At 38.6% G+C, this 20,000-nt stretch overlaps 1 protein-coding gene across 3 annotated transcripts in view; it reads right to left on the bottom strand.

The window, feature by feature from the left end:
* The window catches only part of unc-13, a 136,438-nt gene that overhangs the window by 56,136 nt on the left and 60,302 nt on the right, over positions 1-20,000 (bottom strand). For all 3 annotated transcript variants that reach the window (XM_076192939.1, XM_076192940.1, XM_076192941.1), the window contains exons 2-3: positions 16,365-16,439; positions 2,355-2,574 (exon numbers count right to left, since the gene is read on the bottom strand). In XM_076192939.1, the coding sequence (XP_076049054.1) occupies positions 2,355-2,574; positions 16,365-16,439 (295 nt within the window). The remainder of the gene's footprint in view (positions 1-2,354; positions 2,575-16,364; positions 16,440-20,000) is intronic.

Below are 20,000 nucleotides of genomic sequence, written 5' to 3'. Positions count from 1 at the left end.
TTCCGACCATGTGACGTCATGCGCGTCGATGACGATTTTTCAGCTTGAAGTAAACTGGTGGCGGCACACTAAACATTTCCCGCTAGTACATTACTTACTTTTGCTACCTCGTTTGTGTAGAAACGACTTCGGTTACGATATCTTGTTTTTCAAATTTGCAAATGTCGAATTACATTTGCATTATACAGTGAGAAGCTGAATGACGAACCAAGACAAGTTGAACTTTTACGAATGTTGGACACATTGTTGAGATGTTCTTTCGAAAGTCGCTTCTACTCAAAGAAACAAAAACAAGTAGCACGCTTGCCCAGTGTGCCGCTGAGAATTCTTCCCAATCAATTTATAAATATTGTTCTCTTGAAAGGCTGATATCGGACTTTATTTTCTAAATTACACCCTGAGACATATTTTCTTTGGCATTTCTCTAACCCGAGGCGAGGCTTCGACTTTGATTTTGCCTAAATTAATTCGGTTCGTTAATTCGCCAAGGGTTTTTTTCTTTATCAATTTTGTTCTAGCTAATATCAGGGAATGTTATTCAGTTGTGAGGGAGAGCCATGACAAACGAGTCAGTTTTCTCTCATACGAATAAAATTATTTGGCGCAATCGTGCTGAGGGAGTTAGACTGCCCATCGATAACGTTTATAATCTTGTTCTTTCAAATGACATTTAATTTTATTCAGTTAAGGAGAGGCCTAGGGTTCAATGGAATAATATATATGCCATCCTTGGTCGTTCTAGAATACAAGTGATACTAGAATGAAACTTATAAAGTAGTCATCGAACATTATTGGATTAAGACGGTTCCCTACAGATAATTCATTTCTCTACAGCCTCCAGCTATGTGCTCCTAAATATAAATCTCTGTGCAGCTCTAGGCTCCTTCTGATCTCTGGTAGGTAGGGTCATGCTATTAACCTTTGTGCATAAATCATGCTCATCCTACTCCTGCCTGTGAAAAAAAAACAAAAAAAAAACTGATCAGCTGTAAAAGAGTGCTGCAGATTCCTGAAATCCTTTGTATTTATCAACCTTTCCCCCTTGAACAGTCTGAGAGGGTATACATTCAAATATCTGCACTCTACATCTGTAGTTGATTAAGTCCTTGTTTAGAGGGCATTTCGAGCATCTAGGTTCTGTAACTCTTCAAGAACGCGCGATACCTCGCCAATTTTTGTTCCTGGTGATGCCAAGCAATTAAATTCTGAAAAGGGTCATGACCTATCAGTATCCAATTCAGAGCAGTCATCTCTTGAAACGAGGAAGCATTGCCCATAGTGTTGTCCATAACAAAACTCTCTATAGTGGACAACGGTGTTCCAAGTGTCATGGCAGAGTTTGAGCGACTGTTCCTAATTCCATGCACTGTTGTCAAAAAATTTTCAATTAGCAAAGACAGGAAAGTAACGAGTCCATCGCGCGGAATTTCAATCGAATCAACATTTCAACTTGATGTGACTTTACGTCGAAGACTCAATCTAACAAGTGACATCACTTCGACACTCTAAATCAGTGTATGTTACCTCAGAACATCCACACCTCAGCGCGTCTTCACTCAATTATATTAAGAATCCTTTTATGCATTCCTTTGAGATCAAGCTGACACACCATTTTTTCAACAAAATCAAAGGATTTTACAAAGGCGGAGCATGCCGACAGAAGATCTTTTGGTCCATATCTAGGTCGGATGCGAAAAAAATCATAATAATAATAAATGAATAAATAAAAACTATAATAATGTAAATAACAAATAAAATACATAAATAAATCCATAGGTATAGTTAAATAATAAACAAACAGGTAAATAGTAAATAATAATAAATTGACATATAACTAATAATAAATGATAATCAAACAGACAAAAAAAAAATGAAACAATTGATAATCATTACAGCATCTTGTAGTTACACAAATCTTATAGAATAAGAATAAAAACAATCTTTTAGGTACATGCTTTTGAAGAATTTCTTTCACAATGCACATATAACACCAATTCATTTGAGAAATGCAGTTGTCAAAATTCAAGCTAAGTGTAGAAGATTTTGAACGCATGCATTCTTGCTTTTATCTCTTACCAATCCTTTATGTACATGCACACAACCAATTCCCCTCTAAACACTTACAGTGCACTGATAAACCAGATTCTGAGGTGCATGCACCCACAACCCTTCAAGAAGAACCTTTTTTCTTAACCCAAAACAAAACCCAAGCCATGCACACAACTCCTGTGTCACGAGGGAGATCACCTCAGAATACGGACCCATGAGGCCCGTGGACGCGGGGAAGAGCGTCCAAATCGAAGTAGAAGTAGAAGAAGTGGTAGAAAGGGGCTAAGGGCAAGGGTAATACTCACTCTGCAAGCAGTCGGCGTTGAGGAGGTCTTTGCATTTCTCGTGGCATTTGACACCACACTCCGTGCACCGGACTCCTTGTCTGGCGATGCCCCACAGAAGACCTTCGCACTCGTAACAGTACGTTGGCGATGTCGCCGTCCAGAGAACGAAGTTGTGTGGTGTGGTCGAACTGATAGGGTAGATGAGGGCCTGCAGGGTCTTCTTGTACACGTGCATTTTCTGTTCGGCCCAGAAAGAAAACGGGTAGAGGCATTAGCACACTAAATTGGATGGAAGGAGGTTTATCTTTATTCTTTTAGATTCTCCAAAGTTGGAATTTGGGTTGAAGAGATCAAAGAACGAATGGAGTTTAACTTGTTTCTTAAGGAAGTCGTTTATTTTTTATTTTAAAAGCTGCTAATTAATGGTTCATAGATAGCCAATTAGTTGAAACAAATGTTACCGAAAAATAAAGAGAAAAGCCGATATAATATTGGAACGGTGGGTTGGATGAAGCTCGGATGACGTCACATCGTTTTTGCACGGTGCCCGAAGCAGACATAGGCTCAAGGCATCAAAGGTGAATCAGTTACCCTTGTAGCAGCATAAGGGTGACGTCTTTCTTCGTAGAAGGCTGAAGAACCTTTAAGAAACTTCCAGAACAGGTGTCAACAGATAGAATCACACTGGGTAACACGACTGCACTTTTGATGCCTTGACAATAATCTACCTACATTGTTGCATGCTACGCTTCTTCTCATTTTCTACTAATCACATGCTATGTCATTCCGGTTTTTTCTATGTGGCGAGATGATGAAATGTAATCCAATCTAAGTATTTAATTCCACAAAGATTTGGCCCGCCGCTGCGGATGAGTAATGATGGAATGAGGAAAAAAGAAGTGAGCATTTTGTCTTTTCCACTGCAGATGGCATCTTTGCTACACAGTTGAGTATTCACACATAAAAAAAATAAAAAAAAATTGAACGCTGTCTCTTCCTAATTGACAACAATCCACAAGGACCCTTTTGATGAAGCTTTACATGATAGACGCAGATAATAAAGTATTATAGTCCACATAAAATTAACACGTTGCAAACATCGCTATACCCTTTGTGACAAAGTAACAGAAAGCTATTTGAACACGACAGTTTTGAGTTCTGTAACTCATAAACTCTACAACGCCCGATGCAAAAGGTGACTAAGTTTCAATAACAACAAATACTTCGCGTGACGAACTAAATTATCATATACAGTATAAAAATAAAAAAACGAACTTTCATTAAATGTGTGGATCCTGTTACGTTTAAGGACAGAAATTGATTCATGATAACTGCCTATTACTTTTGACTAAAGCATTGGCGACTGGTGAATAACATTTCTAGATATAAAAGTCCTTGTGAACTTAGAAAAATAATCTAATAATAGGTTCATCACTGTAGCTGCATAATGCTCACAACTTTTGAGACAGACATCTTCTCCCTCGAAAACGCCATCTTAGAGTTGCTATCGCGCTCTCTTGAAAATAAGTTCAAAATCCTCTTGAAAGTTTTCCTTCAATCTTTTTCGTCAAATCGAGTTCGCAGAAACGATTAATAAGATCAAACAGGATAATCATGTGCGCTGGACAATCGAGTTTTGTCACGAATGTGTTGCAGACGACTTACAATGAGTCGCTGCAAAACATGGGTCGAGAATTAACGCAGGCCGGGAATAATTAATTCGCTGAGAATTGCAGAGTAGTCGCGTTGGTCTGGATTACGTCTCCCCGATTTATGTTCCGGAGAAGTGCTTCCCGTTCTTTGAGAAAGAAGACCGCCGCAGAGTTCAGGGCCATGAGAAGAACATGCTCTGCCCAGCGATGCCATGTGGATTACGTCAGCAGGCACAGAGAGAAAAGGAGAGATGAAGAAAGAGAATGATGAGGAAAGATAAAGACGAAGAATGAGAAAGGTGAAGAGAGAGAGATGAAGAAAGAGGGAGATGAAGAGAGAAAGGGAGAGATGAAGAAAGGGAGAAGTGAGGAAAGACAGACGAAGAATGAGAGTGGTGAAGAAAGAGAGAGATGAAGAAAGAGGGAGATGAAGACAGAAAGGGAGAGATGAAGAAAGGAAGAACTGAGGAAAGATAGAGACGAAGAATGAGAGAGGTGAAGAAAGAGAGAGATGAAGAAAGGAGATGCAGACAGAAAGGGGGAGATGAAGAAAGAGATGAGGAAAGATAGAGACGAAAAATGAGAGAGACGAAGAATGATAGAGGTGAAGAAAGAGAGAGACGAAGAAAGAGGGAGATGAAGACAGAAAGGGAGAGATGAAGAAAGCGAGAACTGAGGAAAGACAGAGACGAAGAATGAGAGAGGTGAAGAAAGAGAGATGAAAGAGGGAGATGAAGAGAGACAGAGAGATAAATAGATAGAGAGTTCTCCGAGTGTTACATTAATGCTATTATGGAAGAAGTATTGGTGTGGCGTCGATTATGAATGGCGCGTCCTCAGCTGACTCTGCTAATGCATTTACCCATTCTGTGTTGTGCCGCAACGCATATATTTGGTGGTGGCTGGGCTTGACTTAGTGTCATCACCCTATCTGTGTAGGCCTGAGTCAAATACTTCAATGACACCCAGGTCGCAGAACATCCACGAGAAAAATCTATTGACAATCTTCTCTATCTTAACCTCATTTGACAACGCATCTGGTAATAGCAAATAGATGTCAGGTTTGTGATATTCTTTGTGTAATACCGCTGAAGATTGGGTCTGAGTCATCAAGCATTCTTTAACGAAAAAAGAGCGTTTTTTTCCATTCCATCATCTGCGCAGTTCTTCCGTAGACAAGAACCATGGCAAAGTAATGCGGGTGGAAATCGTCATTAAATGCACGGGTCTTACTTAACAATGACAAGCTGAAGGTCAGACACATAAATGAGAGTCAAGCTAACGACATAAATGAGAATTGAGTTAACGAGATAAATGGGAATTTAAGTAACGAAGTGAGGGCTCCCCCGGCTTAACTGTGCCATTGCTAATGATTTCAATTACCAGTGAGGGACGCAGGCCAAAAGCAAGCAGACATACGAAGGGGGTATTTCTCTTAACAAGGGACGCGGCCTCAAAGAAGTGGAAACAAGACCCCCACTTTCAACAAGACAGATAATTGTGGCTCTGTTCGCTTCTTGAGCACCGTTCCTTCAACGAGATATGCAAATTGAATTAACATGTTGAAGAAAATATATCTCACGTATGCCCACGCCACAACAAGACACTCCGGTACTTCGCTAGGATGGTTTGAAATAGCGGACTGCAGTGTCAGGGATGAGAGTGAGTTGGAAGACTCATCTAGCGGTAGAACTCGAAATCACGACGTTCTCTTAAGCCTTCCGTCCTGAAGAACACTTCTTCTTTTATTCTGCTTGCCGCTAGGCTATTTCATTCATCCTTGTGGTACTTTATCGGTAGCAATGAGTGACTGCTTACCTCGAATAGCCTTCTCCGTGATGGGAAGCACGGAGGGTAAGGAAAAGGTTCAGGGATTCTCCATCTGGAATCTCGCGTATACCAATCTTATGTATTGCTGTTCTCTAGGCTCCTGCAGACCGTTTTAACGCTGAACAAAATCATCAGGCATCTCACTAACTCCCACTAGTTTCCAGCCTGTGGTCCCAGTTGTCAAACTCTGCGGTCCTTACAGGGGGGGTCTATCAACTCCCGGCTGGAAAGCGCCAAGTTGATGCATTCATCGTCTTTTCTTCTGCCTCCCGCTATCTTGGTTTTCCTATGGCAGCGTCACGTCTTCCTGTCAGTCTTCTTTCTTACAAGCTTCCTGCTTCCACCTCCAGTCCATTTCTCATCCTACACACATCCCTTTGACCTGCACAAGACACCCTGATTTCCATTCATCAGCAAGCTAAAAGGTTTTTCGTCATTTGCATTATTGGGCGTAGAGTTGGAAAAACAAGTTCTTCGGAGTTTTGGTAAAGCATCTTGGCATAAAATAATTCACATGAAAGTCGTCCTCCAGTATTAGTCATGGTAATCCAAGTAATTTGTTTATTCATTTATTCTATTTATTTTATTTTTTTGACGAAATCCTGCGGAAACTTCTTCCGTCCTTTTCCCACATACCAAGACCACTGAGAGTGAGATACTGATCAACTTATTTCCTTAGCTGTCCGTTTTCTTTGGCACCATTTATCGGCGTCCCTCAGCGCCTTTCAGCCCTATTGGGGATATCCATCGCTGACGCACTTCGTCGCTTAATTCATTCTCCACATAGTCTTTGTTTACTTGATCTTCCAAAATTCTGCCTTGCCGCTCACGAAGAAGAGTTTGCTGGGTGGATCGACGGGGAGAGAAACCTCTCATATTCCCGTCTAATAAATCATTTCGTGCACCAGTTGGATGCTGTAATGCCTGCCATTTATCTTATATTATTTGTTTGTTTGTTATTATTTGTCTGTTTGTTTATTATTATTTTCTTGATTATCACTTATTATCATTTGTCAATTTATTATTACTTACTATTTACCTGTTTATTATTTAACTTTACCTATTCATTTATTTATTCATCATTATAATATATTTTTTTTTGCATTCGACCTATTTATGGACCAAAAGGTCTCCTGTCGTCATGCTCCTCCTTTGTAATCCTTTGAAAACACGCCGAAATGTGGTTACTTGTCTTTATTACCGATTTTTTTCTTTGTTTATTTTTTCTTCGTTTTATCTCCAACGTAAAAATAAGTTAACTTTCTCCCATCATCTTATATTCGTAAATTTGGTTTCAAGCTGATAACACTTTTTTTTTTTTTTTTTTTTTTGTCTGTTGGATGTAGTAAGTTCGTTATAATGGAAAATTACATCTTTAGCTAGATTATTATCAATATCTTTTCATCACAAGAGCTGAGAACAAGTTTAGTTCCGGACTTTATTTCTATCTATTCATTTATTTTTTTCAAGAAGAAGAAAGACTAGTTTTCAAAAGGAGAACTACGATTCCTTGGTCTTTCAGGCTTGCTTACGGCTTATTCTTATGACAAGATCTAATGTTTAATGAGCTTCTGCTTTGACGTTATTAACGGGTCCTACCAGCAATCTGGGCGTCTAATTTGCGTACTTTGCTTTGGCGTAAAAAAAAAAAAAAAAAAAAAAAAAAAAAAAAAATCGCGCACCGTGATGATACAAATAATTCGTTTCATTACAACGTATGCATCGAGATGAAGACTAATTCAAATGCAACTAGATCTTATTGATTGCTATTGCACACTAGACATGATTTCAAACGTGACACTAATTTCATTTACTTTCGACCAGCGATACAATGTTGAAAGCAGTGTTCAAATGCAATTCAGACTACTTTCTATGTGGCAGAACTCGCTAGTCTAAAACTAAATGAAAAAGCTAGTTAAAAGCATATTGTGACTAGAAGTCCAAGCGCGACTCAGCATGGTTTACTAGAATTTGTGGGAACTACTTCAGCCTAAACTAGCAGGGACCTACACCGTTTCTGTAAGCTGATCACCTGTATTCTACCGAGTGTAATGGAAGATGGAACGTGCGCACTCAAATCATGACAAACAGTGTCAATTAATGATGAAGAATTGACCTAACGCGCAGAAGCAACTTGATGATCGTTCGAATAACAAATTAAACGACTAAAAAGTGACCAGAAAGATGTCGGACCGAACCGTTGAGTTCTTCTTTGAGAGGCATTAAATTTGAAGACCCGGATCACAAAGCTTTGGAAAAATATTTGGTGATCCTAATTGATAAGGTCTTGCACGCTCTGATCTCCATGAAACGAGATTTCTTTCCAGTCAGAAAAGAACACAAAATGGCAGGACCCGAAACTCGACAAATCTTTTAGTCGTCTGATAATGTCAACCGAGCCAATATCAAACTGCTGCTGCGAGATATATCATAGATGGAAACGATAGGCCAGAACATGGTGTTCTTCGCACCAAGTTCAGCTATCAAAGTTTAATCAGATATGAATTCTCCAGCAGTCTAGAAAGTAAAGACCTTATGTCTCGTAGTGAAAAGGATTATGGGATGATATATGTCAAATATGGGTTAATTATGAGAAAATATTGGTGTGTTTGTGGAGAGAACTAAAATCGAATCTACTAAATGAGTTAGGATGTGAAGATGGACAGGAGCCTAGAGCTCCATACTATTTCACAGGAAAGACATATCGATAAGATACGAGAACATGTTGATACAAAATGACTCAGTCACATTAGTCCATGTACACAACACACACACACACACACACACACACACACACACACACACACACACACACACACACACACACACACGGCCTTCTGGTGTAGTGGTTAGTGTTCTCAGTAGAACCAAGATCCATTTCTATTCAAGGCTTGGAAAGCATCACAGTACTGCAAGCCGTAACTGTCACCCTTGAGAAAGGGGATGGGGGGTGTATGCAGTATGTATAAGCCTACATCATTATCAGTACATCGGGCCGTGTAAGCAATGAAGCTCTTATCAGAGAGGATAACAGCTGTAGATCACAGATTCAGTAGGTGATCCAAAACCGTGCTAAATCTCTTCCTTTCCCTCTCTCTCTCTCTCTCTCTCTTTCTCTCTCTCTCTCTCACACACACACACAGGACTCAGCGTGGCAACAGTGATGATCTTGATGATATGGCAAGAAATGAAGATTTTAAGCAATTATAAAAAGATCTAGAAAGATACATGAATGAATACAAAAGTGGAAAATTAATTTCACTGCAAAAATACAAAATACTGAAAATTGGCAGAAGTAAGAAAATGCTATCGCTTAACTGTACAATGTTAATGAATCAATTTCAAAAGTGAAAGACGAAAGTTATGTGGAAGTATTGGCAAAGGAAATGATTCATCTGTCGCTGAAAAACAATTGAAAAAACATTAGAAGAAAGACTTTATTTTTAGATGAACATACACCTGAGATTCAACTATATGGGTACAGAGATGATAATGAAAATATAATACAGTAAAACAGAATTCAAAAAAATATCGTCGGAAACTTGGTTCGCTCCAGATTGAGGTAGAGTGTAGTAGTAATGTCCCCACATAAAACTATATCAAAACATACAGAAAGTTCAAAGAACAGAAGCCAAAATGAATCCCAGCCAAGTTAAGAGAACACACAAAGAAAGACTAAACAACCTGGAACTGTCAATACCAAATGAAATGACATGATAATAGTGTTAAAAAAAAAGTGTGGGATATAAGAAGAAAATTGTCTGAAGGATATTAAGAATCAGTTCTTTACACAAACGCCATGATTCGTGGACCAAAGAAGAAATAATAGCCACACAAGATAGGCAAATCTAACACCAAATTTGGCTTATGAAAGCACAGGGACGGGATCCCACGAGCGTATATACAGAGACTCACAATCCTACAAACACACACACACACACACACACACACACACACACACACACACACACACACACACACACACACACACTGCAACTGGGACAGAGAGCTCCACATCCTAATGGCTCGTTTTCTAATTATCCTCATCTAAATAGACAAAGACCCACAATACCTATTATTCAGAAGAACAGAAAACGAAATGCCCTTTTTAGTACAAAACAAACTAGAAGACAATGGTTTTGCCCTGCGAGTGATTGAACATTATGTTTTCCACTATACAAGAAGCCACACTGAGGAAAGGAAGTGTTGACTATGAAAGGAATAGGTTTCCGAGTGGTGAACAAAGATCTTCACAAGAGACTGGAGGCAGTAAACTAAATTTCGAACATACATCAGCAATTATAATATTACTAAAGATTATTTTGATAGTAATATTGATAATAATAATAATGATAATAATAATAATAATAATAATAATAATAATGATAGTAATAAAAATAATAATGATAATGATAATAATAATATTAACAGTAATAATAATAATAATGATATCAATAATGATAATAACAATAGCAAAAGTATACATATAATACCTACATTATATATATATATATATATATAGATATATATACATACATTTTTCACTATTATAATTATTATTATTATTATTATCATTATTATTACTATTATTACTATTATCATTATAGTATATTACTAAAAATTCATGAATATTGATGTATCTTCTAGATTTAGTTAAGTGTTACTCATATATATATATATATACACACACACACACACACACACACACACACACACACACACACACACTATATATATATATATATATATATATATATATATATATATATATATTATATATATATATATATATTCATATGTAAACATATATATGAATATGCACATTTACATGACAAGACTTTCCAGAGAAGGGTACTAAGATCCTTGAGGGAGGGCGGAAAATATAGACTGAAAATTGAAAAAAAAAAGAATATATATAGAACGAATCAAGGTAGAAGTAAAATATAAAAAGACCGAGAATTTTTTTTTTTCATTTGAGTTCATCTGTCATGGTCCAATGCAGGACCGACGGGTCATCCTCTGGGGAACGATGCAGCCTTTTGTTCCTCACTACTGCATCTTCATTTGGTTTAAGTAAGGCTGTACAAACAAAGTGAGAATTTCATGTGGAGCTTTGGTTGGGTTGTGGTCTGGTACCAGTGCAGTCAGCTCAACCAAACTGACTAGGTTCTAGCCTTGAAACAGAACACTGGTCTCCTGCACCTCTGATGTTCCGTATTGCACAGTACAGTCGGGACAAGTAACAGTCACAGCCACGAATAGAAGAGAAACACGGGACTCGAACCCGTGGATAGACGGATGCGAGACCTCCACGCTTTTAATCACACTCCAACCATTAGATTGGAGAAAATAGACGGAAGAGCCGAATGCAAAACTAGAAAGACTGAGAAACATGAACATATACGAAGTTGGAATTGAGATAAAAATAATAAAATCAAGTAAATTAACTAAATGAAAAATAGTTTAATTGGGTTAAACATGTTATCAAGATGGATGCCAAAGAGATGAATGAAGGAACTAAGCCATCTTTATTGCAATAATATATGAATCCTGAGTACTCAGGAAGACAAAATTCCGTTCAAGAGGAAAATAATAAATACGTCCATGTATAACAAAAGAAACATGGAGAACACGCTCAAACATAATAAATACGTCCACCACGTATAAAAAAAAAAATGGAGAATATACTCAGTTACAGGTTTTACAAATACACTGTAATATGCAAACCGCGTATTCAAATCCATGAATTACTTGGATGCCAGGAAAAATCGAGGCATTTTAAACCTCAGGTTTTAGGACAGACTCGCAGATATCAAAAGGCAAGACAGCTGGGTGGCTCTTCTATATACTCATAAAAGAATCTGATCAAGTACTGTGCGAGAGATTATTTGGAAGTTGAATGCTAAAGACGAAACAGGTGAGACAGCTTCGCTGGACAACAGGTGCTGTTGAAGAAGAAGAAGAAGAAGAAGAAGGAGAAGAGAGAGAAAGAATTCAAGAGAGTATTTCAAGTGGAAAATGATAATGGCTGATGTACAAAGTCGATCGGTGCTATATTCATCTATGTTCCTTTTGTTCACAGAGATCTTAAAGAAGGAGTAGATGATTAAATGAAAATGTGGGCGGACGGCCCAAAGTTACTAAGAGCAACAGGTTTTGGTTTACTGAGGGCTGAAAATATATAGTGACTTACATACACAAACACACATACATATGTACACCAATACATATATGTATATACATGCAAATATTTCATATACACATTTACATATATACACATCCTCTGATAAACTTATCCATACACTAGTAAAATGAGAGATCAACACAGCTTGTTATATATATATATATATATATATATATATATTATATGTATATATATATATATATATATATATATATTCATATGTATATATATATATATATATATATATATATATATATATACATATCTAGACTGCTGGAGTGGTATAGATGAAAAATTGATGGGTACAGTTATGATCAGAGAAGTTCCTTATGAGTGTGCGACAACTACAGTGCAACAACGTGCACTGCGCATTTGTATCTTCATTTGAACAGTGACGTCAGGGGAAAAAAAGTCACATACAAACACTCTAAAAAAAAATCCTGAATAATCGACGTCGCTCGCAAACAAAGGGGGAAAGGAAATGAACACGAGGTAAAGGAAAATATAAAAACACAGAAGTCAGCAAAGGAAGGTATGTCGACTGGTATCACGATCCTAAGTAAACTACATAAGAAAATATGATGAGTGCACTGATAGTGACGAGTTTGCATTCACGTGTGATGGAGACAAGGGCAACAACGGGTTATATACTCACACCACTATATATATATATATATATATATATATATATATATATATATATATATATATATATATATATATATATATATATACCCAAGGCACTTATACAAATACAGTATGTGGTAAGTAGGAACTATATATTCAAGATTTGACAAAAAAAAGTGTGTCAAGAGAAAATTAGAGAAAAAAAGTTTTATGTGCGCGTGACGAACACAGGCGTCCGGTAGTGCAGCAAGGCGTAGTTCAGCAAGGCAAGGCGTCGTTGGATGGGCAAAGAAATAGGGAGGGAGGGAGGGGAGGACAGTCCGCTAATATATGTCAAGGAAAGAGGATGCTGCGTATGCACAAACACGTCTTAATGTCAGAGGGAGCTGGCTACATATGTGCGTGTAGTTGTATACATATGCATAAAACAAAAGGCACGTGTCGCAAGAAAGACACGTTTTTTTCCTCCTTTTTTTTTTAAGTTCCTTGGGGATATCATCATGGGCATTTTGGTACAATTGAAATGAAGCCAATACGCCTAGGATGAAACACGCCATGGAACAACCTCTTGGTAATACGTCGGATACTATTTCGTTACAAGCTAGTCCGTCAAAAAGAAGACAATGTGGTGGGGGAAGGTAAAACCACGAGAAAGCAGGTTATGGATTATTGCGTTAAAAGGCATAACCTTTGTAATGCCGTGGGGGGATAGCATGTATATGGAATATAGCATGTAACGGGCACATTAAATCGGGATAGGTATTTGTTTGTCTATCAATGTCATGGCATAGAGCACTACATCGCGTGGCAAGACATGAAAAGAAAACGGTTAAGTCTGGGCGGGATGTCACGGGGGGGTGTTAGGAGTGAGCGGTAGGAGAGTTTGTTTGGTCAGAGGAGGGCCAGCAAGTCTTATGTAAAGCGTCGGTGCGCGTCGGGTCAGCTTATGGGGGAAAGGTGAGTTGCAGAGAAAAACATGAAGTACTTACGGGGACCTACACTCCGTGCCACGATAGGAGGAGGAGGAGAGGAAGAGGAGAGAGGAGAGAGGAAGAAAAAAGAGGACGTGTTAGAAAACCACGGGGGCATAGGCTAAGTTAGCCTGGCATGGACACCACCACCGAGTTCTGAATTCTTCGCAAAGTCATCATTTAGACCTCAAGGGACGCGGGATTGAGACAAGTCAGTTACCAGCCCGGGTGCATTGCATCCGGCATGGAAACAAACCCATATTCGCCACCTGACCACGCTGAGTCAGCTCTTCATGTGAAGTGCACAGCCGTCTTGCGTATGCAGGTGAATCAGTATGGGTCTGTTAATCTCTAATCTGGCTAAAGGCCGATGACATAGGAAATAAGACGGGGTTAGGGTTAAGGCGGGGCGGATGTCCAGGCCAGGCACGTTTGCCGTCCTTGATCTGGCTCTTCTAATCTCTGTTCACTCGTGTCTCTCTCCAGGCTCCTCCTCGCTTTGACCATCGCTTCGCCTTCCAGGCCCGGCGATGGGGCGGAGGAGGACTCTGGAGGAAAGGCTTGAGATCGGTGCACTACCTATACACTACTTGTCCAAAGTATGGTCCAGTGTTGCTTCACAGGACTGCGAAGGAAGGCACTGAAATTATGTCTAAACTAAGGCAAGGAGGTATCCAAACCGGATCTCTCTGTGACACGATACGCAAATGCATTCTGGGTCAGCTCGTCCTGTGAAGAAACACCTCACATCGGGGCCGTTACTCTGCAGTACACTTGCACGAATGCGAAAGAGCCGAAGTTTCTGCTCCAGCTGGGCTCGAAACTTCGAGATCGGGGTTAGAGTTTCAGCAGAGAAAGGGACAGGTTAAGTTGAGAAGTTTTGGTCCAACCATATAAAGCAGAGGCGTGAGTGAAGGTGGACCCATACGGGCATTGGGGGGGGGAGGGGGGAGACTGAAAGAGAAGCTGTGGAAGCAGAGACAAGTCTCAGATGGAGAAGTTAGATAGTGAAGTTACACAAAAAAATGAAATACTTGGATACTTTAAGAACAAGGCTCTGGCCTCTTCCTTGGACGAGGCCGGAATACAAGGTTGTCTAATGGACCTCCAGGGCATCATATATTGCCATGGGTGTATAAGACCAGCACAAAGAACCGTGCCCCTCCCACAGCTACTCAGGGATGTATTGGTACTAATCCTCCAGGAATTTTGAAGCATTTCGAAACTCTCAGAGGATTTACCAGAACCTTCTTCATTTTTTTTTTCTTTTATATGTACGAAGTTCTCTGCAAGAGCTAAGGGTTATGCTACTCACGACTAAGACCACTTCACATCAACTAACATAAATTAATTTACAATTTACCCATGTACAAGATAGTTATTTATTTAGGTGTAAAATATTAACACATCTAAAAGACTTTGAGTGAAAAGGGAAAGATAGCCTTTCTATAGAGCTTTGTGAACAAAACAAATCTATCTTGACAGAATACACGCCTCAGTGTTTTAGTGATCTGCACAGGAAATCTAGTAACCTAAAACTAAGTTTTACGGACCGTTACATTAAATTATTCTACAAATAGATTTAATGTCTTTCAGTGGACACTGATATCCAGCGTTCTTGTGTGCATCCAGCATTACCACAGGACTCAAGGCCACAAGAGCCAAGTGCTCAGCTACACACAAATCCCTCAACGAAAGTTTCGGGAGTGCTCAGTTACTCAGCAGCCGAGACTGCGATGGCCACAAAGCTGGCTTACTGAAATGGTTATAACCCTCCACATTGAGTTCTGCGAACTGAAAATAGCCAAGATAAACGTTACAAAGGCACTGAAGCACCAACTTTCCAGCCACTTCCGATGTTAATTCAGGGTTCCAGTGGAAAAATGTGGAGGTGCGCAAACAAAATCCCTGACGTTCCATTTTATCTAACGCTGCTAAATAGGCCCTTGTGTACTTGAGCCTGTGACTTGCAATAAAGCAAGCAACAACAACAACGTTAACTCATTAAGCAGTTGTAATGCCAGAAGGACCAATACCTGGGCTAGTGTTAACGTTTGCATTAGAATGTATTTTAAAAGTAGTCTTAAGAGCTGATACATTTCATATATGATCTATACTAGCACTAATGATAATTATGTGTTAAAAGAACCTAATATTAGAAGCTGTACATGTGTGCCATCCTGCACGTGCCTAAGACTAATGCTGGAAAGCAATCAAATGTTAGTTAAGGGCAATATCACACAGTCGGGAGCCTGAAAGAATGAATCAAGGAGGACGGGAGGGTGTTGGGAATGAGGTCCAGGATGTGGGGAGGTTGAATGGGTGTGACGAAAACGAACAGGATTTATAGTATGTGGACAGTGGGAGAACATGAACAGGAAACCTAAAAAGAACACAAGTCTGAAGGATTTTTGAAAGAAAGAAAAAGAATGATGACAACGAAAGAAAACCAAAAAGCAATTCACAACAGGGGCGGGGTAAAGCCAGAAGCAGCAAAGTGTCATCTGGCGAAGATCTGTCAGACTTAGGAGTAGATATATCATAGAGAACTAAAACAGAAAGTGGAAGGACTCGGAAGGAACGGGAGGAGGGTTAGCGAGAAGAGAAGGAGGAGAAAGAGGTAAGGCTCTGGAAACACTCGCAACATGTGCGACCGAGTGAGAAGGTATGTTAAGAAGGAATGACATCTGTGGATGGCCCAGGAAGAATCGGAGAGCTGGAGGGTCGACGACAGGGGCGGTGCCAAAAGCTGATGACTACTTACGAGCTCTTCGTCGTTGAGCGAGGCGCGCGGAACAGCCGACGTAAGTCCTGCGTTCCGTTTCGTGGCTGCCATCGTCTGTGAAGTGGAAAGGTGTTAGTGATAACGTAGGGGAATCGGAACATAATGTGTGTATATGTATATTATATACATATACATATATTATATATATATATATATATGTATATATATATATATATATATATGTATATATATATATATATATATATATATATATATACACACACACACATACATAAAAAAGAGGAACCATGGTAGCTGTGGTGATGACAATGATAATGACAATAACGATTATAACAATGATGATGATGATGATTACAATGATAGTGATGGCAATGATACTGATGATTATTATGATGGTGGTGGTGATGGTGATGATGATGATGATGATGATGATGATGATGATGATGATTACAATGATAGTGTTGATTACAATGATGATGGTATGATGGTAGCTACATGCAGACACCACATCAAGTGGTACGATAGCGGCGACATGATCTGTATAAAATGCAGAGTGAAATGTGTGTGTGGTGAGTAATACTGCAGCACAATGCATTTGCTGAACGATGAGCGTTGAACCCGCATGTTGTAATTATTGCTGTCTGACTTCACAAAAAACAGGATGAGCTCGAGAGAACGTAAATACCGTTCCATGATGAAGAGCACAATCTATGGAGGAAAGCACTCAAGTTGTACATAAATCTCTTACCAAATTTCAATAAATCCCTGTGATATATTCTTCGCCAGTTCTCCCTTCTTACCAAACTCCTTTTGGGGGAAATTGCGTATATAAATTCAGCTTTCTTCACATTTGTTTCCAATCTTTTCCTGTTAGTTCGTTCTTGCCATCTGTCTGATAGTATCCTTAATTACTTAATTTCTCCTGACGGGGTCAGGATTGAGGAGCGATTTTTCTGATCAGGTTTTGTTGGCAACAGCAGGGACAAAACTGTTGAATCAATTCACATTAAACTTTCAGAGTGTGGTCCTTGCAATTGGGTCAAGGTCAAGACGACAAAAAAATGTGACTAATTTCTCTTAATGCATTTGTTCTTCCAGAATTATTTAGTCTATTTTAAACCAAGACCAAAGGTATATATTTTTTCATATTTCTAAGTTATAATTCTGAATATACCGGTATGAAATGTGAGGCTTTGAAGATCGGTTCGGCGAGGTCAAATGTTTTAGTGGTGAAGGTCATCGGTCAGATAACATATTTCCCACTAAAACTCAACAATTGTTACCGCCAGAGATATTTTCATCATCGGCACACAGGAAGTCGCATATGGAATTCTGTCTGGCATAAAGGCCTTCGACAGAGAAAGGTCAACCTCATGGTAACAAATATTTGCCATTCTCAACACACAGGAAGTTGTGTTTCGCTTGACATAAAGACCTTTAAAATCGAGTGGACTTAAAAGGTCAAATCAAGTCTTAAATGTTAAAGTTGTAATTCAGAAACGATTGTTAAAGATAGATGTTCATTATTATCATCTTACATATGGCGTCACTGAATGTTTGTCTTGGTACAACAATCCAGTATTAAGCTGCAATAGAACAACCAATACCGGGCGAGGCTTCTTGTGGCTGGCACATCTGTGTCAATTTTATTTTAATTTTTCAAAGCCATGTTATTCGCATATGTCATCATTATTTCGCTCTATTCCCTGAACAAGGGAGTTGATGACGTAAAATCAAATCAATCAACCAAACTCATTAGTACAAATTTCTCTCCTGCAATTGTCTATGATTATTTTATGCAATAATAGAGACAGAGTTCCTACTTGCCCCACTCCTGTCTTTATCTCAAATCCCATACCTTAAAGCTCTGTTCACACTAGCGGTTTGAACCGCGCGGAAACGCATAGTCAAGGAAAATCTGAGCGGTTGTGTGTGAACGCCTCCATTGTCTTACACTATAATGGAACCGCCGCGGTTCAAACCGCTAGTGGGAACAAGGCTTAAATGTCTATTTATCTACTTTGTTTTTGCTGTTTTCATGCATATTTTGCAGGATTTAATTCAAGTAGCAAACTTTAGTACTAATCTTCTGAATCTTCCTACGATTTTCTTCTGCGTTATCGATTTTTTTTCTAAATCTATGAGTGTCATATAATGTATTTTCACTCCACTCTCATCGTTTTTTCAAATTATTTCTAATATCAAATCTAAATCTGACGTCAGTCTCAATCAATGCTGCCATTTTTCTTATTTTCTCTTCATTGATATTTTCTTTCCATTACTCTTTTGTACAATTATTTAAGAGTTTTGTTTATGCAAGACTCATAAGACATAAGAATAACTGATCCATCTACACTCAGATCACCATCCAGCACTGAAACAATGAAAACGTCAAATAGCCTTGTCACAATAGCTCCATATACCCTCTATGATGCAATTATCCTACATAGGAGATTAAACACATTCTCTTCAATTAATCAACATTCGTCCATTTCAGACAACACTACAAAATCTCTTCCCTGGGCGTCGCAGTTCTCTTAAGAACGAATAGATTGATTGTTTACACAGAAGAGTGTAAACGTGGATCTGGAGTCACAGGCGTAAGCCTCTTCCAGGAAGTCTTCTATGTTCTATGGTCTTTATGAGACAACTGAAAAGTTAAATGAAAATGTGAACGCTCTGCTCGAAAGATGAACATGTGCCTCGAGTTGTACAACGGTAATGTACATGACCACATGAAGACCAGTTTCAATGTACGGGTCTGAGATTTGGAGTGTGCCAAGGAAGACAGAATCAAAGATTCGAGTAACGGGGGTTTGGTTATCAAGAATAATTTCGGGAATCGCCAGAGAAGAATAATTTGAAAATAGAAGAATTATAAAACAACAAAAACTGAAACTGATTGTAGGAATCATACAAAGAAACAAGTCGAGATGCTTTGGTCATGTGAGGAAGATTGAGGAGACTAGGTATACATGGAAGTATCTAGAACGGCAGCCTACTAGAACAGCACACTTCCCGACCTCATCAGCTCCTGGAATCGAGTTTCGGGAGTCTTCCATTATTCCAGTCTCCTTATCATCTGGTTAAAGGGACCACAGTTGTTACAAGGAACGTCCCTTTCCAGCAATCCCTACAGGAAGGAACCCGGACTGCAAGATCCAGCCGGGGTGAATGGATTGTGTGAAGAAAGGAAGGAAACAATTCAACGTCAGGATTAAAAGAACAGCTATGATGTAAGCATCAGGGTGAAGAGCACTGATACTTCTAATTATCTAGCGTCTGGTGAGAAAGATGATATTTTAGATCGCAATAGCAGGCTCCTGGAGAAATGAATATGAACATTAGTTTTATATATATATATATATATATATATATATATATATATATATATATATATATATATATATATATATACAATATATATATATATATATATATATATACAATATATATATATATATATATACATACATATATATATACACATACATACATATATATATATATATATATATATATATATATATATATATATATATATATATATATATATAAAGTTATGTGTAATAATTCTCGTGAACAATGGACTTAAATGTCAGCAAAATACTTGGATAAAAAACAAAACTCTATCTGCTTGAAAAGAACTCAAAT

The sequence above is a fragment of the Oratosquilla oratoria genome, chromosome 11 (assembly GCF_046742065.1).
Source record: "Oratosquilla oratoria isolate Oo_2021 chromosome 11, ASM4674206v1, whole genome shotgun sequence".
Lineage (NCBI taxonomy): Eukaryota > Metazoa > Arthropoda > Malacostraca > Stomatopoda > Squillidae > Oratosquilla > Oratosquilla oratoria.
The sequence above is the reverse complement of the archived record's forward strand: the minus strand, read 5'-3'. Positions and strand labels throughout refer to the sequence as shown.